Here is a 22,843-nt window from a genome sequence, read left to right on the forward strand (position 1 = left end):
CAGGCCTAGACGAGGACGTCGCATTTTGAAGGAGGGGTGATTGTGATACCCCTTGTCCCACATGCTAAAAATTAAGATTTAAAATGAATTCATAAATAGGTTATAATGGACTTCTATATCAACGTTGGTTAATAATTTTCGTAAAAACGAGGAAGAATACGAAGTAGTGATAAAAAATTAAATATTTAAAATGAGTTTATAATAGGCTACAATGAACTTCTATAACAATTTGAGTTAATCATTTTCGTAAAACAATTAAAAATACGAATTAGTTGCTATATGGACTCATTGTGCAGTTACACGCGCGGGCTCTGGGCGTGAGATCGATAAGAAGTAAAAGTATGAAGTGTTTGAAAATAAAATTCTAAAGCTAATATAAGCTAAAATTTGAGTGTTGGGAGAAAATTTATTCCGGGCTTAATTTTTAGTGAAGCAACAATAATATCCTTAATATATACATCATTTATCTTTTTGATTATTTAAATTTTGATACTCACACAATTGAAAATGCATTTATATAGTTATTATTACATTTTGAATATTATGTATCAAAATTATTAAAATCGAAGCACAAAGAAATCGAAGCAAATAACATTCACTGAACAAATTTTAGTAATTTATTTACCCACATGAAAGATTGCTGCATGTTATTAAAATCTCTGTTCACCCAACCCCCACACTGCGGCGCAATTTATGGCAGCATTCAAGTGTGCCCGCAGAACAGCATTTTTCCCCAGTTTAATTTTTGGAAAGTCTCTCGTTCCACTGCATTATATAAACAGCATAGCATCGAATTCGTTTTTCTGGTTCTTAACCATAAAACTAAACCAGATTATAACATGGACATAGAGATATCTCCGCCTCCTCCGCCCACGTTCAATGGCGGACAAGATCTTGAAAGCGGCGGAGTTGGAGGAGGAGAGACCTGTTTGGCATGGCAAGATTTAACAGTGATGCTCCCGAATTTCGGAAGCGGGCCGACGAAGAAGTTGCTGAATGGGTTGACGGGTTATGCTGTTTCGGGGAGGATCATGGCGGTCATGGGTCCTTCCGGTTCCGGCAAGTCTACGTTTCTTGATTCTTTAGCAGGTTAGGTGCATCTTCCCCTCTACTCGTGCTTTTTCTTGTCCTACAGTCCTAGTGCTTGCATACATTGTGTTACACCATTTCGGTGATTCCGACCAAAAAAGGATTAATTTTTTTCCCGAAAAAAGGTTGATTCGTTAAGATTTAATATTGACTAATTAGATAATAAAAATCAAATTTAGAGTTCGTAAATAATCGTTTCTTCTAAGTTTCCATGCATTTTTATTGAGATCTCACCTTTTTCCAACAAAAAAACTCTGATATTATCTCATCTCATAGATTAATTTTCTGAGACAGATTTCTGATCATATCAATACATGAAAAATATAAATTTTTTTATATCAAAATTATTATATAATTATAGATCAAATCAACTCATGTCACCAATAATAAGCTTTTGAATGAATTTGTCTCATGTATGTGGTTAGCAGATATGTTTTGTTATGTATATATATATATTAAGATAGTTTGTTAATAAAAATATAGAATTTATGTTAGTATCTCAAAAGTAATTCGTGTCGGTCTCAATAAAAGTCAATCCACAACTTTCCATCATATATAAATGGGAAAATTGCAAAGATTGTCATAGCATTAATCTGTCTTATTTGTTTTTGTCATCTAACTAATAAAAATTAGATTTTGATTATTTAATCCTTTTTTCATGTCTTTTGATATTTGTTTCGAGTGTTACTGTGATACTATACACATTAATATTTTTCAGTATCACGTACTTATTTACGGAGTCGTCTCATCATTCCGTGTACCTTTTCAACGTTTAAAATATTCGAAAATGTAAAATATTCTAAAAAATTATATATATGTAAAATATAAAATCTTAAATTTATACTTTATTTCGAATAAATTGACAATTAATGATTTTCACAACGCTCATTTCAAGAAAATGTTAAATTTATCAAAATCTCGAATCTCGTTAAAAAGCAAAAGACTAAAACACCACTCTTATCTTTTATAATATGAAATAATAAATAAACAATATATAAATAAAGATGAAGACATTAATTGCAGTATCCAACATAACATAAATTCTACCAATATAAAATTTAGAATAGTTCTCATGTGAGACTCTCACGAATCATAGTCTGTGAGACGAGTCAATTTTACCTATATTTACACTAAAAAGTAATACTTTTAGCATAAAAAGTAATACTTTTTCATGTGTAACTCAAATAAGAGACATGTATTACAAATACGACCCGTGAGACCGTCTCACACAAGTTTTTGCTTAAAATTTATACTCTCTCCATTTTAATTATATTCGTTCTTTTTCGGTTACCTATATATATATATATATATATAATATATATATATATTATACACACACACACACACTCTCCAATTTTTATATTTAGTATTTTTTTATTTTAATTTTTTACAATTCTAGGTGTGTATTTAATGCACGAACAAATTCCTTATTTGGTATCCAAACCTATATATATAGTAGACATCATAATTCATACACACATGGTCGATTTAAACTTATGTCAGAATAGATAGAGAAAATTGACAATAAATATAATACCAACTTTTGTTTATTCGATTCCATCAATAAATAAATAAATCTATTAATTTCATTTTCATTAATTTCATGTCTAACTCCCATTTTCATTTTCATCCTTTAAAATATATTATTTATTTTTATTTTTATCAATTTACTTTTATCATTAAACATATTAACTACTTCCAACAATTTTTTATCCTATTAAAACATTAATTAAATAAAGGTAAAATAGATTTTTTTTCTAAAATTTAATTTTTTAATAACTCTGTAAATGTGCTTGAAAACAAACACAAACTTAAACATACATATGAGACATAGAGAAACATTTTTTGATATATTGTCACTTTTCATATCTAGCCATCGTACCCACCGCTGATGTGATACTCACTTATTATATTGATAAATCATATCAAAATTATACATTCAATAGATTAATGTCATTTTAGTGGTGAGTACGTCAAAACTTCAGAGCAAATACCATAAGAAATCTCATCAATTAATTAAAAGCGAATGAGCAACCTCCAAGCTAGTACTGATTAATTATGTTTAGATATCAACCAAACAAAATTATCGAAAACCAATAATTTCATAAAACAGAAATTAACTTTAATTTTTTTTTTCTAAGACGAATTAATTTTCTGAAATCCGAATAAACCAAACGGATTTAAAATTAATTATTTCAATTGGGTCATCGAAACAATTGAAAATTTTGGCAAAGCATTTAAAATTAATTATTTCAATTGGGTCATCGAAACAATCCGAATAAATTCAAATTAAATAGATCGGTCCGTGTCATGTGTATTTATAAACAAAATTAAATGCTACAGCCCACTAGTTGGAATAATAGTCGCAACTGTGCTCTACGTATAGTGATGTTTCATCGCCATAATTAATGATATAAGATTTTGGCAAAGCATTTAAATTTCATACCGTATATAAATTATGTTATATGCTACATATAGTATGCGCAATATAGTCACAATGAGGTCCCAAGGGTATCCAAATTGATGGATTATATGCATGTTTAACCAGTGATAAGTAGTTTGATTTCTCTGCCAATATTTTTGTGGACGACTCTGTCACACAAGACTTGTCCAATGCCACGGAAAGGTAGCGACTGAGGGTTCTCACGACATAAAAAATATATAGCTACATTGAGCTCCCAAAAATTATAGCTATATTGAGCTCCCAAAGCAGTTTTAACATCCATCTGCTGAATCTCCAAGTAAAAATTGGCCGATAAACCAAGCACAACATAGATAGAGGACATTTTAACCACCAGAGAGAAAATATCCTCAAAATCAAAACATTTCTTTTGACTCGAACCCTTACCAACCAATCTAGCTTTGAACCCAATATTTATTCTCCAAAGCTCATATTAGGATTTCATCTCATTTTGCATGGCATCAATCCTTCATTTTTGTGCACATCTTCCATTGCTTCTTCATGCTATTTAATTAGGTTCTCCCCCATCATTCAATAAAACAAACTCAGTGGCAGGATAGGTGTTCGAAGGTATACGAATTCTGGAAGATATTCTAACTAGAACCCGAATTTCTGATCCTAGATCTGCCTCAACCTCTACATGAACATCAATAACAGTTGAGTCAATCTAATTAACACCTTCAGCTTATACCGGCACTCGGTTCTTAGGTACTGTGTCAAATCTCAATCAAATTATCACTAAGCTTGCTTGATGTTTTGTCTGCCTCTCAATATCCTTTAGATTCTCATGATTTTCAACAAATACAACATATCGAAATCTGATGAGTTTCTTTTCCTCTGGATCATAAAACATGTCACCATACTCATCATGGCTAGCTGTAGCCAAGAAATACAACCTCTCACGTCTTAGCGTCAAGCTTGGACCTTTCATCTTTGGGACTATGGAAGAAAACCTTGCATTCAAAAACACACAAGCGTTTATAAAAAAATATCTTTTTGGGACCAAACCCTGTCTAGAATGTCAAAACTTAAAAGGCACATAGACCCACAACTTCCTCGAGTGATCATCTATAAAAGTTGAAAAATAAAAGGCATCACCCAGAGTTTTTGTTTTCATAGAGCCACAAACATCAAAATGAATAAAATCAAGTACACCTGGCTTTCTTGATGGAGTAGACATCTTTAAAGCAACTCAGTTTTGTTTTTCGACCAAACAATGAGAGCACTTTTTCGAAGTCTCATTCTTTATTTCAGGAATCATATTTTTCTTGATCAAAATCACAAAGCTCTTCTCATCAATGTGACTAAGCCTGCAATGCTACAATTAGACATTATTTTCAACTTCCACTGCATTTATGGATCGATCAGCCTGCTTTGCTTGCACCAAATACAATGAATTTCACTTCTTTCCTCTAGTCACAACCGTAGTAAGCTTCCACTCATGACTATTAAAGAAGATATTGCAGAAACCCTCATCATCAATTTTTCGAACAGAAATCAGATTCAAGCGAAGATATGGTACATGTTTAACATATTTCAAAAGTAGTATTGTACCATTATTAGTCTCCAAACATACATCACCCACACCAATAGCTTTAGATAAGCCATTATCACCTATTCTAACATTTACACAGTCAAATGATGTATAGGATATAAAGAAATCTCTTTGTGATGTAACATGAATGGATGTACCATTGTCCACTACCCAAACTAGCTAGTCTCATCATATACAAAATTAACAGAATCATAATCATGAATGATAAGAAAATCATCAGTAATAGTAGAAACCTGATCGTCACCAAAATAATCTCCGCTATATTAATAAAGAGATTACAACCAGTCCACAACCAAAGTCAACCAATACACAATCACAAATAACTATATATCAAGATATCACAACCTTGAAACAACAAGACAATTAGAAAGATCTCACCCAAAAAGCCTATTGTCCAGAATCTATTCCCATCAATACAGAGCTCCAAATCCAATCTACACGGTCCTGAACGTACCCCACGAATTTCTAAATATTATGTCCAAACTTGAGCTAAATCCAATAGTTATATTTCCGCATTATGTGCGAGAAACCAACAACCTCTATTCATCCTCCAGAAACTGATCTTAACGACCATAAAACTCGATATCCACTGTTCACAATTTAGTTACTTCTTTATGAACAAGTTGACCAAATTTCAGCTTGATCCCAACGGTTTAATAAGTCGAAAATGCTTGTTGATTGATTTGCAGGGATATGTGCAAATCGAAAATTCTCTCTTTCTCTCTATATTTTGTGTATTATTTTTGACGGCTCATGTTTTTAACTAGGGTAAGACACATGCACTTTTTTATTCTTCGTATGAGCTAGATTTATTGGGTTTTGGCCATCTTTACATGAAGAAAACCATCCAACATTTAAAACTTCTAAAATACGAGTTTAAGCAGATTAATTTGTTGTTTGCAAATGTTTGAAAAAAACGATTATGAAAATTTTCTTGCAAATTTATAAAGGAATCATAATCAGTTTTTTTTTAAAAAAAATATTGCAAAACCCTACCTAATTACCAGAAGAGAATAAAACATAACAATCTGGTTAAAGAGAAAAAATAGATCGAATCCATGGTTGATTGTTTCAAATGTACTTCAATGCAAAATACAATTTCCATTTTTATTTACTAATCAGTTCGTGATAATAAAAAATTTTATTTTAAGAATTAAATTTTTCACGTCTATAATGCTTGACTTCGTTATTGATTTTTACATGATATTTAAATCTTTGCTAAATATAATTAACATTTTTTTAATATATGATTTATATTTAGAGACGGTCTCATTTCACGGATGTTACTACGGGTCAACCTTAACATTTTCACAATAAAAAATAATATTTTTCATGGATGACCCAAATAAGATATCTGTCTCACAAATACGACCCGTGAGATCTTATCACACAAGTTTTTGCCTTATATTTATGGAGACAACTAGGATTTCTTAATTTTCGTTTGCATTGTAATAATATAAAATGTTTGGCTCGCAGGCAGACTATCGGCGAATTTGGTGACGACGGGAAATGTTTATATTAATGGAAGCAAAAGGAGAACTCATGATTACGGTATTCTTGTAAGTATATACAAACTCAAACTTATTATAATTAATTTACTAAAATATACTATTAAAATTTTAATATTTTTAATTTTAATATAATCTTTATATATTGTTTTTACACAAAATTGTTTAATAGCATACTTTTTTAATATCACGTGCTAATTGATATCAGTACTGCCCGAGGATACGAGACACAATTTTGGTTCGATAGTATTGATATTCAAACAAATATTATTTTAAATATTAATAAAGTACTATAAACTTTCACACTTTGTTATTGTAATATATATAAACTGAATAAATTTATAAATAGCTCTTTTTTTATTGGACTTTTCTTTTTCAATTTTTATTTTTTAAAAAATAAAAAAATAAAATTTGATAAAGGCCATTTTTATTAACATAATAAATTTATCCACTCATTTTGTTTTTTTTTTTTAAAAATTTAATATGAAAATTATTGGAATGAGTTCTTTTGATAAAAAACGCAAAAACTCTTATAAGATCGTCTCTCGGGTCAATTTTTAAGATGAATCATCTATCTGATCCGACTCATGAAAATGTATTACTTAGTATGCCAAAAAAATTATTTTTGATTTCATATATGGATTAGGTCGATCTACCTCACAAATATAAATATTTTAGACCGTTTCAAAAAGAAAAATTGGTAGGACTCTTTACATCACTTGAGAGCAAAACATGTGTTTCCATCTCTTGACCTTGGTGGCCGTCTTCGGATTTCTCGAGTTTTTTCATTCAATCATGTGAACAGTGAACCTCTCGTATTTTATGAGTTCGAAATGCCATGATTATGCAAGAAAACCAGTGCTTGACATAGTAATATTTGATCAAATCCCAAAACAGTGAAATTTAATTTTTATTTTTCTTAAAAAAACTATGAATATTTATATAGTTTCTTAAAATATTCATCATCACAAGTACTCTGATGTGTTATCTGTCAGGCTTATGTAACTCAAGAAGATACATTCTTGGGGACACTTACAGTTCGAGAAACCATCACATACTCAGCTTTGTTAAGGCTGCCAAGAAACACAACAAAACAAGAGATCAATGAGACTATAGAAAACACAATCACAGAAACGGGACTTCAAGATTGTGCTGATCATACCATTGGAAACTGGTTTTCGCGAGGAATAAGCGGTGGGGAGAAGAAGAGGTTAAGCATCGCCTTAGAGCTCGTAACACAACCACGTCTCTTGGTTCTTGATGAACCAACAAGTGGCCTGGACAGTGCATCGGCTTTCTTTGTGATTCAGGCGCTTAAGAACACTGCCTGCAATGACAGAACGGTTTTGTCGTCGATTCATCAGCCTAGCAGTGAAGTTTTTGCACTTTTTGATGATCTTTTACTGCTGTCAAACGGAGAAACGGTTTACTTTGGAGAAGCTAAAATGGCGGTAAAGGTATATATGAATAAAGGATGAAGTAAAATTTGTGTGTTATTTTACTTGAATTTTCAATTGTTCCTGATATGGGATTCTTGAATATCATTTTACAGTTCTTTGCTGATGCTGGATTCCCTTGTCCCAGTAAAAGGAACCCGTCGGATCATTTTCTTCAATGCATTAATTCGGACTTTGATTGTATAAACAACATTACAAAGAAATCTGGAGAAGAAAGTGTGAGTAAATTATATATGAATGTTTCACTGTCCTAATAGTAAGTATGATCCAGGCTCATAAGAAATCAGAGGACTCTCCTTTGAGGAAACTTTTTAGTGATGTATCGGTAGAGTCTAAGCTGAATTACTGTTGATAGGCGGATCATATTTTTCCTTTTTTTTTGTGATGCAATATGAAAAAAAAACACAGAAACTGACATTATTTAAGGTTTTTTTTTTCCCTTAACAGGACACAAAGAAAGTTCCTTGTTTAATGTCAGCAGAGATCAGAGCAAAGCTCCTTCACAACTATCAAAGATCGACAATCGCATCAAGAACACGAGCCACAATTCGAGAGATCCCAATCACTGTGAGAATTTTGTCCATATTTCTTGCAGAGAGTGAGTATTGATTATCTGGTTATGATTAGCTCGATAGGAACAACAGATCCATGTAAAGATTTGGAACTATTGTGAGTTGATTTATGAGAGTTTTTTTTTTCTAATAAGAAAGAAAGAAGCATGCATTACGCCGGTAACGTCTCTGCAAAGTCTAGTATGTACATGCTCTTGTAAGAAACATGTTTTTTTCCCTCTGATCCTGAGTTTTTGGTTCATGCAGGAAAGACATTTCTTGTGGAAAACTAGTGAGAGCAAAGCAAGCTGGTGGAAGCAACTTTCAACGCTAACAAAGCGATCTTTCACAAACATGTCCAGGGATTTTGGATACTATTGGCTAAGAATCATAGTGTATATTGTAGTATCGATTTGTGTTGGTTCAGTCTTCCACAACCTGGGGAACGGCTACAATTCACTCTTAGCACGGGGATCTTGTGGTGGATTTGTATCAGGTTTCATGACATTCATGACCATTGGAGGCCTCCCATCATTCATTGAAGAAATGAAGGTAAATCAAAATCCCAGTTTGAAATATAAGTAATAAAGATTACATTAGAACAAGTATAAAATCAAGATTTTGATGTATAATTTCTGTTATTAAATGGAACAGGTATTTTACAAAGAAAGGCAGAATGGACACTATGGAGTTGGAGTATTTATTCTTTCAAACTTCATCTCGTCATTCCCTTTCTTAGTAACATTGTCTTTTAGCTCAGTATCCATCACATATCTGATGGTGAAGTACCATCCCGGCATCTCACATTTCATGTACGCTGCACTCGACCTACTTTTAGCCATGGCAGTGGTCGAGAGCTGCATGATGGTCGTGGCTGCCGTCGTTCCTAATTTCCTGATGGGAGTCATGATCGGGGCTGGTTTTCTAGTAAGTCATTTACCTGCCCATAAACACTTTAAAAGAGATGTAGACCTGCAGAAGGTCACACATAACCTTCATGATTATGTTGTATGTTACTGCAGGGGATTATGATGGCTACAGCTGGTTTTTTCCGATTCATTTACGACCTTCCAAAACCATTTTGGAGATACCCGATTTCATACATAAACTACATGGCATGGAGCCTGCAGGTAAAAGTTCAATACTCATAATCTTGAACTCCTACAAAGAAGTAATAATGTGTCTTTTCTTAACTGGGAAATACATACAAAGGGTGCATACAAAAACGAAATGATCGGACTGGAATTCGAACCTCGTGACCCCAGCCCTGGCTTACCAAAACTGAAAGGAGAAGACTTCCTCACATCCGTGCTTGGCGTTTCGTTAAAGTACTCAAAGTGGTGGGATCTAGCAGTGGTTTTCGGCATGCTGCTGGCTTACAGATTTCTCTTCTTTTCCATCCTCAAGTTCAAGGAGAGAGCTGGACCAATATTTCAAACATTTTATGTACAGAGAACCCTGAACCAACTCAAGAAGAGGCCATCATTTAGAAAGCCAGCCTCATTTTCTTCTAAACGTCACCAGTCTTTCCATTCACTGTCTTCTCAAGAGGGTCTCGACTCTTCATTAAATTGATATCATATACATACAGAATCTTGAAACATGATATTTCATATTGAATTTCATTATTATACACTGGCAATTTTGACTTTATAATATAAACCAAGAAAGAGCTGTCTGTCGTATGAACCAGAGGTACGCAAATACATGAAAGCGATAATAGTTTTGCTGATACTTTCAATCTTCCTCCACCCTCTTCTTTTATTCGGGTTGAGAGTAACACAAGAGAGAGAACATACAACGGACTGAGTTTTTTGCTGATCAGAATTCGTTCTTAATTACTACATTTACATTTAGAAGATTTTTTGCATTAAGATAGTTATGTTGGATAGATATTACCTGGATATGTTGGATGTCTTGAAACACGAGCAAAGCGCAGCAAGTTGAATCACGAACAAACTGCAGCAACAATAAGATCAAGTCGAGGTAAGGAAGATCCTTTCTCCGCAAGACGAAATTGCCCGTATAAAGTGCTATACGTTGCAGGAAATCGTCCCCAAGATACAACGACTTCAAGTCGAGGGTTTGCAGCACTACAAATCTCGAACACAGCAAACAAACTTATGCTAGAACTTTCAAGTATTTCGAAAATCAGAAGATGCAGCAATATGTGAAGAAGAAGTGCAGCGAAAAAATCAGCAACTTTGGACAATGGTTGGAGGGATTATTTATAGATGATCATTGGTTGCGTTGAGGAGACATGTTTCTCCAGACCGGATGCTTGCTTCGAAGAGACACAATTCTAGTCAAGGGATACAATGGTTGGTGCAAAATCAGCCAATAACCGATGTTTTGAAGCCAAGGGACGCGCATTGCGAGCTGCGCGCGCCTTGCATTGTCCAATGCATCATGGCCGTATGTGCACGTGCTTCTTTCTGACAATATTTTCCAACTAAATTTGGTCTAAAAAGATTAATACTTGTCAAAGACAGAACCAAACCGACCCAGGCCAAGCACGTACGTGTTTCACCAAGACACAACTTATTAGTGTCTTCTCCTTCTAAAAATTTTTAGTACCCCTTGGGGCCCAAACCCTATTTAAACTCGGAGTTTATAAGAAAAACATCATTTGACTATTTTCTCCATATGGGACAACTCTCACTCCCTTTCTTTTCACAACTCTTCTTATTCATTTATCCAACAAGTTATTGTACAATTTTAAAACAAAGCGCACTTGTTAAGTTGCATAAAACATAATTGATTATACGAGATGAAACAACTATGACAAAACACTTATCAATTGAAGACAATGGTATAAGCTTGCAAAAATTAACTGAAATTCGAAAATCATTTGGCGAGAAGATTGTTGCACTTGGAGGTAACTCCATGTGAGTTTACCATTTATTCCAAAAACAATAAATCAAGAAACAACTAATACGAGTTTAGTAAAATCACAATTGTTCCGATATATGCCTCATTTCATTTTATATATCTTGGTAGTCAAGTCTGAATCAAGATGGTTAGAAAAAAAATATTATTAAATTACTGCTGTTCTAGAGGACCATTATCATATGTGCACACTTTTAATTTATATTGAATGTTATCATTAGAAATTTTTTAGAGTAAATTATTTCTATAGTTTGGAAAATCAACACAACAAATCATAGTATAAAAAGAGAGAGGAGTAACAAATACTGTTTAATCATAAAAGAACCTAGATGGTGCAACTTATTTTAATCTTATTTTTTTACGATGTGATAACTGCAACCGCTATCATTTGGTGAGCATTTAGTAAATTGTTGGGCTAACGCAGGGCCGAGCCAGTCTTAGGCTCTTTAGGGTCTAGTGCGAAAAAAATCCGAGCCTTTTATAATTATATAAAAATAATAAAATCAATGTTATAAAGATAATTAAGTAAATTTGCTTTAAATCCACACGACCTAACTTAAATGTGCATTCAATCACTAGTAGAAAAACTATATGTTTGCACTATTTGATCCACAAAAAAAGCATTTGCATTCTCTGAGTACGCATGTATTTTATTTGATGAAAATCAGTACAAAAAATAAATAATATGATATTAATATATTATATATAAGTACCATCTGTTTCAAATTTTATACTAATATATGATTTTTGAGTACTCAAATATGTATAACAAGTATTAATATTAATAAAATTTTATTTTTTAGGATGAAAATCGGTATAAAATATTGAAAGTATGAAACTAACATGTGATACAAAGAAATAGATATTTATGTAAAAAAAAAAAAAAAAAAACCGTTTAGACACTGCCTAAGTTCTTAGTCGTTAGGTGGTGAGTGGCTGCCCCCACCTATCACTTTTTAAACAATAGATTTGGGAAGCTTAATTATAACTTTTGTTTTAGTTTTTGTGTGATATTAACAACTCAAGTCTATTAATTATTTGAGAAATAGTTGATGAAAATTTGTTAACTCCGGCGGAGGCCCTATGCTGCGGCACCGCTTTGATTGCTCCAGGGCTGCTCCCGGACTAATTCAATACCTGCTAACCATGCTAGCTAGCCAAATAAACCATAAGGCATATGTTTGTTGGCACTCCACGGAACATATTGCACGCCGCGACGCACGCTGTAAAGTTGAAAGCCGTCTTAAGTTTGACACTATTGGCGACGTGCGATTTACGCTGCGGTTTAGTCTAATAACGGCGTGCAGAGTATGCTGTTGATAGTTAAACTATTGGTAGCGTGCATATGGACGCCGGTAATACACTATCTGCAACGTGCAATGTACGCCGTTAATGGTAAAAAAAACATCTAAATATTAGCGACGGTTTGTGACAAACCGTCGCTAAGTATTAGCGACGGTGTTTAAATTTAGCGACGGTTTTCAACTGTAACGACGATATTTAAATTTAGCGACAGTTTTATAAACCGTCGCTAAAATCTGCGTAAAAATAAAAAAAATTACTTATAATTTAGTAAATTTTTTTAAAAAATACAATACACTTAAGATAAATAAACACATGATCTTAATTAAAACACTTAAAAAATTAACCAAAAATTGAAACAAAAAAATTACCTAAATAGAAATTAAAATCGTATAAAAAAGAAAAAGTTTAAGAGTTATAATATAGTGTGTAGGAAAGTGTAAAGGAAATCCGAAATCGGATATTTATAGATAATTTGCGACTATTACCGACGGTTTCCAACAAACCGTTGCTATTAGCGACGGTTTAGATATAGTTGTCGCTGATTTACGGCAATTAGCGACGGTTTAATAAAAACTGTTGCTAAAAGCGACAGTGTTTTATTATACAGTCGCCGATTTAAAATGGCGACGGTTTAAATAGCGACAGTTATGGGAAACCGTCGCAATATTTAAATTAGCGACGGTTTCTATAAAACCGTTGCTAATTTAAAATTTCGCAACATTTTCCACGGCGTGCTATCAATGCATAGGGTATTAACGGCGCACATTATGGCACGCTGCGAATAGTACATAATATTACTTTCCGCAGCATTCTTTTAATGCACGCCGTTAATGTATATGTTATTAACGGCGCGCATTAAAAACACGCTGCGGAAAGTATATAATATTTACAACACACATAAATGCACGCTACAGATATTACTTTCCGCAGTGTGCTTTTGATGCATGCCGTTATTTCTGTCAAGTGCAACAATATTAACAGCGCACATATTGTTGCACGTCGTTAAAAGCACTATTCGCAGCGTGTTTTTAATGCACGATATTGATAACGTGCTGCGGAAAATCATTTTTCTTGTAGTGTGGAGAAAACAAGCCCTCACCTATTCCACTAACTCGGACATCTTTTACAACTTCTTGTAATATTTTTTTAGCCGGAAGTTATCATAAATGCAATAACTAAAATTATGACATTTTTTATTGTCATTATGTTCAATTATTTTTTTGTTAAAATTAGTATAACGAATGAGAAAATCTCTTTTGATCATCGAGATATGAAAACGTAACGTACATTGGAAGAGTGTCAATCTAAAACAATAGATGACATAAAAAACATAGAATTAACTACGTTGACATAAAAATATTTTTTTTTACGTGCAACACACGTCATATTTACTAGTTAACTAAAAGAAACTACCATGAGACTAAAAGTGGATAGTATAAGGATCCTATTTTTCTAATATATTATGGATATATTTTGTATATACAAGATAACATCGACCTAAAAATACTTTTAAAATTTAAAATTATTATATTAATTTCATAAATTTTTCGTAGTTAGCTTTTGTGTAGGACTCATTAATATGATTCCCCAATTTTTTGGCAACTAACATTTTAGTAGGAATCATTTAATTTTTCTTGGCTCCTTCCAATTTCCAAGAGCATTTGATGGTAGTTTTCTAATTTAAATTAGTTCATAACCATTTATTATATAACTTTCATTATACATATAAAAATTTTATTTTTAAAATATTATCAATAGAAAGGGTGGGGTGACTTCAGGTAAGCTGATTTGAGGTATTTTTGTAATTTAAAATTAATGTGTAACCTAGCCTTTATTATACATATATCATTTCACCTTAAAAAATATTAGTCCTACAAAATTGCTCATCATATATGCTGTAGTTTATATCTTTAATTAGTGGGAAAAAAAATACAGATAAAAGTTTTTAATTTTAAAGGAAGTTTATATTAAATGATATTTTTTTATAAAAAAAATAGAGGCAATACTATATTATGAAAGAAATTGCAATAGGAAGTTTAAGATGTTTGTGAATACAGAAATTCAAACATTTTTTCGTTCAAGTCTATGTATTCGGGCCAAAAATCTGAAAAAATCGAACATCTAGAGGCCAATGACTTGTAACCCATATAAGATCAAATTCCAAATTTGTAGAAGATATCGAGTTCGAGATCTAATTATAAAAAATATTTCCCAAAAATAGAAATATTTCCAAATTTTCACACAAAAAGAATTTGATATCTGAATGATATATGTGCATTTTGAGTTGAATTTTATCTGATAGATATGTGAAAAATTATTGATAGATAGATATATCCATAAAAACACGACAAACGATATAAAAATTCTAATCTCCTTTATTATTTTCTCGTTGCACATTTTTTTCTTCGATCGTAATCAACACTTCGGAGGGTCTGAAAGTGTAATAAAGATGGATTGATAAGATAGGGATCAATTGTATAACGAAAAATTTCACGATCGAGGATGTTAGTGGACGAGCTTGTTGATGCCTGAATAATTTCAGTTAGGAAAATTATAATTTTAGTCGTATAACTTACACGATTCATTCAATTTTAGTTGTGTTATCAATCAAATATTTTTTGTTTTAATCCACTAATTTTTATTTTTTTAAAATTTTAGTCATATTTCATATTTTTCTCCGAACATAACTAATTAATGTCATATGTTCCCCCAACTATAAAATGGCTTTTATACAGAAAGTAAGGGAGCAATTACCATTGGAACAATAAATTTTATGACTGCCAACACATCCATGTATTGCTCACTAACCTAAGACTTAAATAAAGATTTCGGTAATCAAATTTCTCCTTTGAAAAACTTTCACACCTATATATCTTGCAAACTTCCATATCCATAGCCTCAAAATCACTGGAAAATCTCCCCATTTTTTAATCCTTAATTCGGAGATGACAACTCCATCCTTATCTGCTAAAATCGACAATTTCATCTTCTCAAGAAATTTCTGCCAAACCCTAATAATCTCAGGCCTTGTTATGTATATAATCTTGACCTCCTTTTACCCCTCACAAAACCTTGATTTGATCTTGAAATGGTCTCCTCCTTCTGCGCCTTCGTCATCTTCTTCTTCGACATCGTCACAGATCCTCCATTCCGAGCCGACAAATCTGAACCACGTGGCCTTCGGGCTTCTGGGGTCAATAAAAATGTGGCCACACCGAAGGGCATATCTCGAAGCATGGTGGAGGCCGAACAAGACCCGTGGCTACGTTTACCTAGACCAACCTCCCCCGCCGGATTTCCTCCCATGGCCGGCTACCGCCCCGCCATATAGAATCGTGGATGACTTGTCGAAACTGTTTCAAGAAACCAAACCCCGGTTCGAGCTCATGCCAAGAATGGTACACGGGATACTCGAACTCTTCAGGGAAGAACATGAAAACGTGCGATGGATCGTGATGGGAGACGACGATTCTATCTTCTTCGTCGATAACATAGTCGACGTTCTTGCCGAATACGATCACACAAAGTATTTTTACTTGGGCTGGCATTCTGAGAGTGTGATCTCGAATTTCTGGTTCTCGTTCAAGCAAGCTTTTGGCGGTGGCGGGATCGTGCTGAGTTACCCTTTGGCGAGGGCTCTGGCGAAGGATATGGACAGTTGTCTGCTTAGGTATGCGCAGTTGAGCTCTGCAGATTTGATCACAATGGCGTGCATTGCGGATGTTGGAGTCAATCTCACTCCACACAAAGGGATTCATCAGGTCGGTAAAAATTTAATTACATCACATTTTTCGATTAAATAGACTTAGTAGAATCCCTCAAAATCTAAAATATAAGTATTTATAATTTATATCGAAAAGATTTTTTTTTATATGTATTTTTGAACTTACGATGCTAACTATTAACGAAAATACTTTTATGTGTGGTTAATAAAAACACACACATGTTATACATATCTACGACGATAAACAATCTATTTATTTCATATTTTAAAAGTTAATCGATCATAACGATTAAAAACTTCGTTTTGGTAATAATATATATTTTTATAAATATAGTTAATAGTAACACATTAATATCAATAGTTAATTAACCTCTTTTTATTCTCAAAAAATAAAATAATAACCTCTTGTTTTTGTTTATGTATTCTCTTACTAAATCAGATGTTGTTTTTTTATTTTTATTTAGTTATATTAACATTACTTAATATCACGACTGATTAATTTATCCTATTGGCTATTGGTCAACTTGTCTTGGTTTCCGGGTTCTATTATATATATTTGAACAGATTAATTTATTCTGGAGTCCACTGGTTGAAGTTTTTTTTAAAAAAAAAAAAAATATATATATATATATATATATATATATATATATATATATATATATATATATTTGTGTGCGTCTTATTACAGGTTTCTAAAATCAAATTCTCTGAGTCGAAATTGAATTTTCCTTAAAATATATATATATATATATATATATATATATATATATATATATATATATATATATTTGTGTGTGTCTTATTACAGGTTTCTAAAATCAAAGTCTCTGAGTCGAAATTGAATTTTCCTTTATATATTTTTTCATAGTTAGGCATATCTGATTCCAAAGTCAGCTCCTTTTCTTTTAAATGCTTTAAATGTCATTAATTAAAGGATTCTTACAATCCATTTCAAATTAATATAGTGAGTATTAAAATAATTTTTTTTCTAGGTGCACAAAGTTTATTTTTCCAATTTCTATATCAATGTTTCATGATTTTTATTTTCATGATATTAAGCTAATGGTTTTTAAAACTGATCACGGGTCAGGTCCAGACCTTGTTTGAAAACTTTTTTTTACGGTCAGACCAATCAGAACCGGTCGAATAGGTCAAGAAATTTTAAATCAGTTAAAAATTAGTACAACTGGTTAATCAATTTTAATTTTTTTAGAATTTAAAATATATATTTTAATATATTAAATTATTATTTTATATAATATAACATATTTCCGGTCCGACGTCCCATCAGTTAAACTGTTTTTATAAAGTAGATCGGTTCGATCACATGTTTGATTATGAAAACATTAATAATAAGTATGTATTTTTGTACTATAATTTTTGTTTTTTTTATGAACACTTTATAAGATGTTATGTATGTTACTCGTCAAATATTTTTGTTCATATCGATCTATAAAGCTACCAAGTACTAAATATTAATTGCGATTTGTCCAATGTGAAAAATAATTAAATATAATTTTAAAATTTTGTGCTCATTTAAATTTAATGAAAAGTCTATATTTTTTGTATTTGGGACATTCTTTTTTAAGAATATATATTTCTTTCTTATTTAATTTTATATTAATTTTCAAAGATGCACAAACAATTAATTTATAGATTAGGTCTTTTGTGAGATAGATTAACCCAATTCATACTTGCAATGAAAAGTAATACGTTAGATATAAAAAATAATATTTTTCATGAGTCGAGTCAGATCGGAGGTTAATCTCACAAAATTGTTCTCTAAGACAGACATATTTATTGGGGTATTTATGTTAAATTATTATATATTTGACAACTGTATTTTTTTTATTTTATTTTATTTTTGTGGAACAAATCTTTCTTATTATTTAAGTACATGCAACATTACTCGAACCATATCTTACTTTTAAAATTAATTAAAATCATATTTTGTGAATTTTTTTCTCATATACCTGTTAGCAAAATTAATTACGAATTTTATATTGTAATTTAAGATATTTGGATTGAATCATTTAAAATCCTAAGAATATTCATGATAATGTAGAATGAAAAAAAAATCTTGATATTGCAAATAATATGTGTGCTTATCTAATCTGAAAAGATTTAGTTGTATGAACGAAATTTGAAGTTTGTTTTACAAGTGAAAACATAATATGAATTCATATCATTTGAACTTAAAACGTATGATGTACTAGATTTTCAAAATTAATTGTACATTTTTGTAAAATTTTGGGAAAATGATTGATTGTTTTTGTCAATTGAGTGACTCTCATGTGAGACCGTCTCACAGATCATAATATGTGAGACGGGTCAACAATACCCATATTCACAATAAAAAGTAATAATCTTAGCATAAAAAGTAATATTTTTTTATGGGTGACCCAAATAAGAGATCCGTCTCACAAATAATACCCGTGAGACCGTCTCACATAATTTTTTGCCTGATCAATTAACTTGTCCATTTTTGGATGTTGATTCATTAAGTTGTCAAAATTTACTTTTAAAACGTTAATTTTTAATTTTCGATTATTTTAGTCAAATTGATGACATGCTATCTGACAAAGACAAGTCAACAATACATTAATATTTTTTGGTATCAACTAGATAAATATAGGAAAATTATAAGTTAAGAATACCAAAAGAAAATTTCGAAAATTTAGTGGACAAAAATTAAAAATCGAAGTTAACTTACCGGAAAATATTTTTGCTATAATTTTTTTTTTTTTTTTTTCATTCAAATTATTTTAGTCATTAATTTTCAGGTGGATTTGCATGGGGATTTCTCCGGCTTCCTCTCAGCGCACCCCAAAGTCCCTCTCATGACATTCCACCACTTCGATGCAATGGACCCCATTTTCCCTGGCAAGGACCGTTTCGAGTCCACGCGCCACCTCATGAAGGCGGCCGACGCTGACCAGTCTCGCCTCTTACAGCAATCCATCTGCTACCACCGTCAAAATCGGTGGTCTTTTTCGATCTCGTGGGGCTATTCTGCTGATATATACGAAAATATACTTCCTCGGAGCTACCTGCAGACTCCCATAGAGACTTTCTCGCCGTGGGCCAACGGACCCGAGCGGCCATTTTACATGTTCGATACGCGGCTGCCGTCGGAAAACCCCTGCGAAGCTCCCCATGTCTTCTTTTTTGATTCGGTACAAGAAAGTGATGTAGGCGATAAGTTTGTCACGAGATATGTTCGAGCTCGACCTCGAGGTTTCGGTGTTTGTCCCGTTGGGGGTAACCATTCTGCGGAATCGATCACAGAAATCAAAGTCTTCTCCCCAGCGAAGAAGCGTCTCCAGGTATATATGTCGATATTTCAGTTCATTACATAGTCCATTCGTTAATTCTATCTCCTTCGTATAAAAATTCCATTACTTTGAATCAAAATTTTTTAATTGCTTGAAAATCCTTTGTATTTTTGAATTATTATTTTTGCATAACAATATCGAAGTTGTCGCTTTACCAAACATATAGTCAGTGTTAAAAATTTACCAAAATAACAAATATTTAAACAATAAAATTTTCGATTCTTTCGTCGATTTTATAGTTTAACTATTTTTTCCTCTTCCGATTTTCACTTAGACGGATCGATGTGAATGTTGCGACGTTGTTCAAGTGGATGAGTCCAAGGCAGAGATCAACTATCGGGAGTGCAACATAGACGAGATTATTGCTTGATATTTTATATATATATATATATATATATATATATATATATATATATATATGTGTGTGTGTGTGTGTGTGTGTGTGTGTGTGTGTGTGCGCGCGCGCGTTTGTAACTGTAATGTTTCGTTATAATCGGGTACTTCTGTAATCTTATGCGGCAGAAATTTGAAGGACCATTTTTCGTATGATGCATTATGGAATATATATATTATAAAGTTTTTATGATGAGAGTGTAATTTACTCTCTAAGAATTTAGTTTTTTTTTTTTTTTTTGTGAAGTATATAATTCAGTATAAAATTTCATGTATCTAGCAACCGGTTAAAGATTGTATATTGCTAATTCGTGACAAAATTTTGCATACACTCCACTTTTTGTGCAAAATTTATTAACAAAGTGGAGAGCAAACAACATTAAATTGAGTACAAATAACAATTCTCTTTTATTATTTAGCAAAATTTTCTGCAACCACGTACCGTTTAGGGAAGAGGTGCTACATAGCTGGATTACAGTCAATCATAACAAATAATCTCTCCATCCCAAATATAATATAAATGTCAGATCTCATTTTTCTTTTGTTTTGAATATATAATCCAATATCTATATTTAGTATTATTTTTTTATTCTTTTGCCAATATATCTCATTCATTAAATATATTATTTACTTCCAACAGGTTTCTATACCATATTAAAGCTCTCATTAAATAAGTATAAAATGAAAATTTTCTCCATAAAAATTATTTTTCCAATATATTTTTTTAAATAATGTGAAAACACACGCACATAAATCTAAATATATGAAAAGAATGGTGTATAAAACATACCATAAAAATTTGTTTTCAGCCAAATTTAAGCAATTGAACTTTACACAAAAAGTGAGATAGTAACCCGAAGTTTAAAAAGTTAATAAAGATTGAGTCAAAATAATGTTCGATTTAACTATATCAATAAAAACAAAATAATATATTATTGAAGAAGTATATTGTTGGGATAGAAAATGTATTTAGAAAGAAGTAAACAAGCACTTTAAAAATTTCTTTAAAACTGGAGCTGACATTATTAATGTCTTATCATGAATGGCTAAAGATAGCTATACAACTTAAAAATGTTTTACAAGTGCAGAAACAGTCATGCTAGACTAGTGATGAAATATAATCAATGAAATTAATTAATATTTTAACACGACAGCTAAATGAATAAATCACGACATAAATAAAATAAGGCTTGAAATAAATGACACATAGTATTTATGGAAGTTCGAAAGTAATATATTTTTATGTCTATCATTCTTCCACTTAAGAAAGAATCTAGTAAATGACTTTGATTTATCCTTTATACAAACCCACTTTAGCTAGGACTTATCACTTCCTATACTGAAACTCTTACTATGACAATACAAACACAAAGGCATAGTTTGATACACATGATAGGATAAACATGTGATATATAATATAAGGATAAGTTAAGGATAAATAAGATATAGGATATTATATTTAATGTTTGGTATGATTTTAATAAGAGTGATTAAATTTATATATTAGATTGTAATGACAAAATTAACCTTATCATAATAAATTTTATAATTTCAAAGTTGTTGCTTGAGTTAATATTTTTTATCTGTTCATGTGTCGATAGTACTTGCATGATTTATTTATTTTTACCTAATTTTATATATTATATAATATGATAATTGAGCCCTTGATTTTGTGAGTCAAGTCAAATATCAATTTTTAAGATTAATCGAGTGATACTAATAATTTTATTGAGATTTATAAAAATTATTTATATAATAAACTCGAATTCATTTATATAATTATCATATTATATAATATATAAAAATAAATAAAATATTTGTTTGATTTTAGTTTCTAGCTACTAGCATAGATTTATAAAAAAATCATTTATAAATTGAGGGTAATTAAGTCATTTGTAGTGTATTTTATCATTGAATTAAAATTATCACACCTTCTATTATGGATATTTTATCCTTCTAAAAAATTATTTATCAAGGACCCATGATATTATCATTAGCTTTTTAAAAAAGTACCAAATATGGGATAAAGAGGATTATTTATCAATCTCCTTCTTATCTCATTTACCAAACTGTCTATTGAACCCTCGGTTCAGACAAATACACAATACAACTCTTCAAATGATAACTTTGAATGGATGGAGATGGTAAGGTTGCACTTATAGATCCTTGATGATATGTAGAATAAGCATGTGTCAAGGTGAGCACCTGGATATTGAAAGAATAAGGGTGCTCGATATGATAATGTGGATAGCAAATTATGAAAGTTTCTGTTTAGGTATCTCTCTTCTTGTTGAATATGCCTATATATTCTAAAATTCTTCCAACGTTAAGAAACTTTACAACGATCATAGGCATTAGCATATGACAATAAAGTATTTTCAATATGTATTTATAGTATGTCGCATTTAATGGCACATTAATGCACCTTGTAATAGACCGTTATGGTTTCTGAAAAGTTGATAGATATTTGAATTTATAAGGTACATTCTTGTCAATTTTGAGTTTTTTGGATATTGTACATGATCTATATATAGAATGTACTTGATATGATATATATGATCAACTAAGATCAATCT

The 22,843-nt window shown here is 31.4% G+C and overlaps 2 protein-coding genes across 2 annotated transcripts; both read left to right on the plus strand.

The window, feature by feature from the left end:
- Positions 1-679: 679 nt before the first annotated feature.
- LOC140834141 (ABC transporter G family member 12-like) lies at positions 680-10,263 on the plus strand. Its single transcript, XM_073198811.1, has 9 exons — positions 680-1,089; positions 6,582-6,664; positions 7,609-8,070; positions 8,166-8,288; positions 8,518-8,637; positions 8,889-9,173; positions 9,276-9,548; positions 9,644-9,751; positions 9,834-10,263. Exons 1-9 carry the CDS (start codon positions 840-842, stop codon positions 10,194-10,196), a joined length of 2,067 nt encoding a protein of 688 aa, XP_073054912.1. The 5' UTR covers positions 680-839; the 3' UTR covers positions 10,197-10,263.
- A 5,342-nt stretch (positions 10,264-15,605) lies between these two features.
- On the plus strand, positions 15,606-20,302 carry LOC140833450 (uncharacterized). The gene is made up of 3 exons (XM_073197783.1): positions 15,606-16,576; positions 19,323-19,865; positions 20,149-20,302. The coding sequence occupies exons 1-3, from the start codon at positions 15,761-15,763 to the stop codon at positions 20,242-20,244; spliced, it is 1,455 nt and encodes a 484-aa protein (XP_073053884.1). The 5' UTR covers positions 15,606-15,760; the 3' UTR covers positions 20,245-20,302.
- The last annotated feature ends 2,541 nt before the right edge of the window (positions 20,303-22,843 follow it).

This window comes from Primulina eburnea, chromosome 6 (assembly GCF_022965805.1).
Source record: "Primulina eburnea isolate SZY01 chromosome 6, ASM2296580v1, whole genome shotgun sequence".
NCBI lineage: Eukaryota > Viridiplantae > Streptophyta > Magnoliopsida > Lamiales > Gesneriaceae > Primulina > Primulina eburnea.

What these genes read in the sequence shown, in the direction of transcription:
- LOC140834141 (XM_073198811.1), top strand. Translation starts at nt 840, where the DNA reads ATGGACATAGAGATATCTCCGCCTCCTCCGCCCACGTTCAATGGCGGA. An exon ending in TGATCGGGGCTGGTTTTCTA is followed by an intron (nt 9,549 to 9,643) that starts GTAAGTCATTTA and finishes ATGTTACTGCAG; the next exon opens with GGGATTATGATGGCTACAGC. An exon ending in ACATGGCATGGAGCCTGCAG is followed by an intron (nt 9,752 to 9,833) that starts GTAAAAGTTCAA and finishes ATACATACAAAG; the next exon opens with GGTGCATACAAAAACGAAAT.
- LOC140833450 (XM_073197783.1), top strand. Translation starts at nt 15,761, where the DNA reads ATGACAACTCCATCCTTATCTGCTAAAATCGACAATTTCATCTTCTCA. An exon ending in CACACAAAGGGATTCATCAG is followed by an intron (nt 16,577 to 19,322) that starts GTCGGTAAAAAT and finishes ATTAATTTTCAG; the next exon opens with GTGGATTTGCATGGGGATTT. An exon ending in CAGCGAAGAAGCGTCTCCAG is followed by an intron (nt 19,866 to 20,148) that starts GTATATATGTCG and finishes ATTTTCACTTAG; the next exon opens with ACGGATCGATGTGAATGTTG.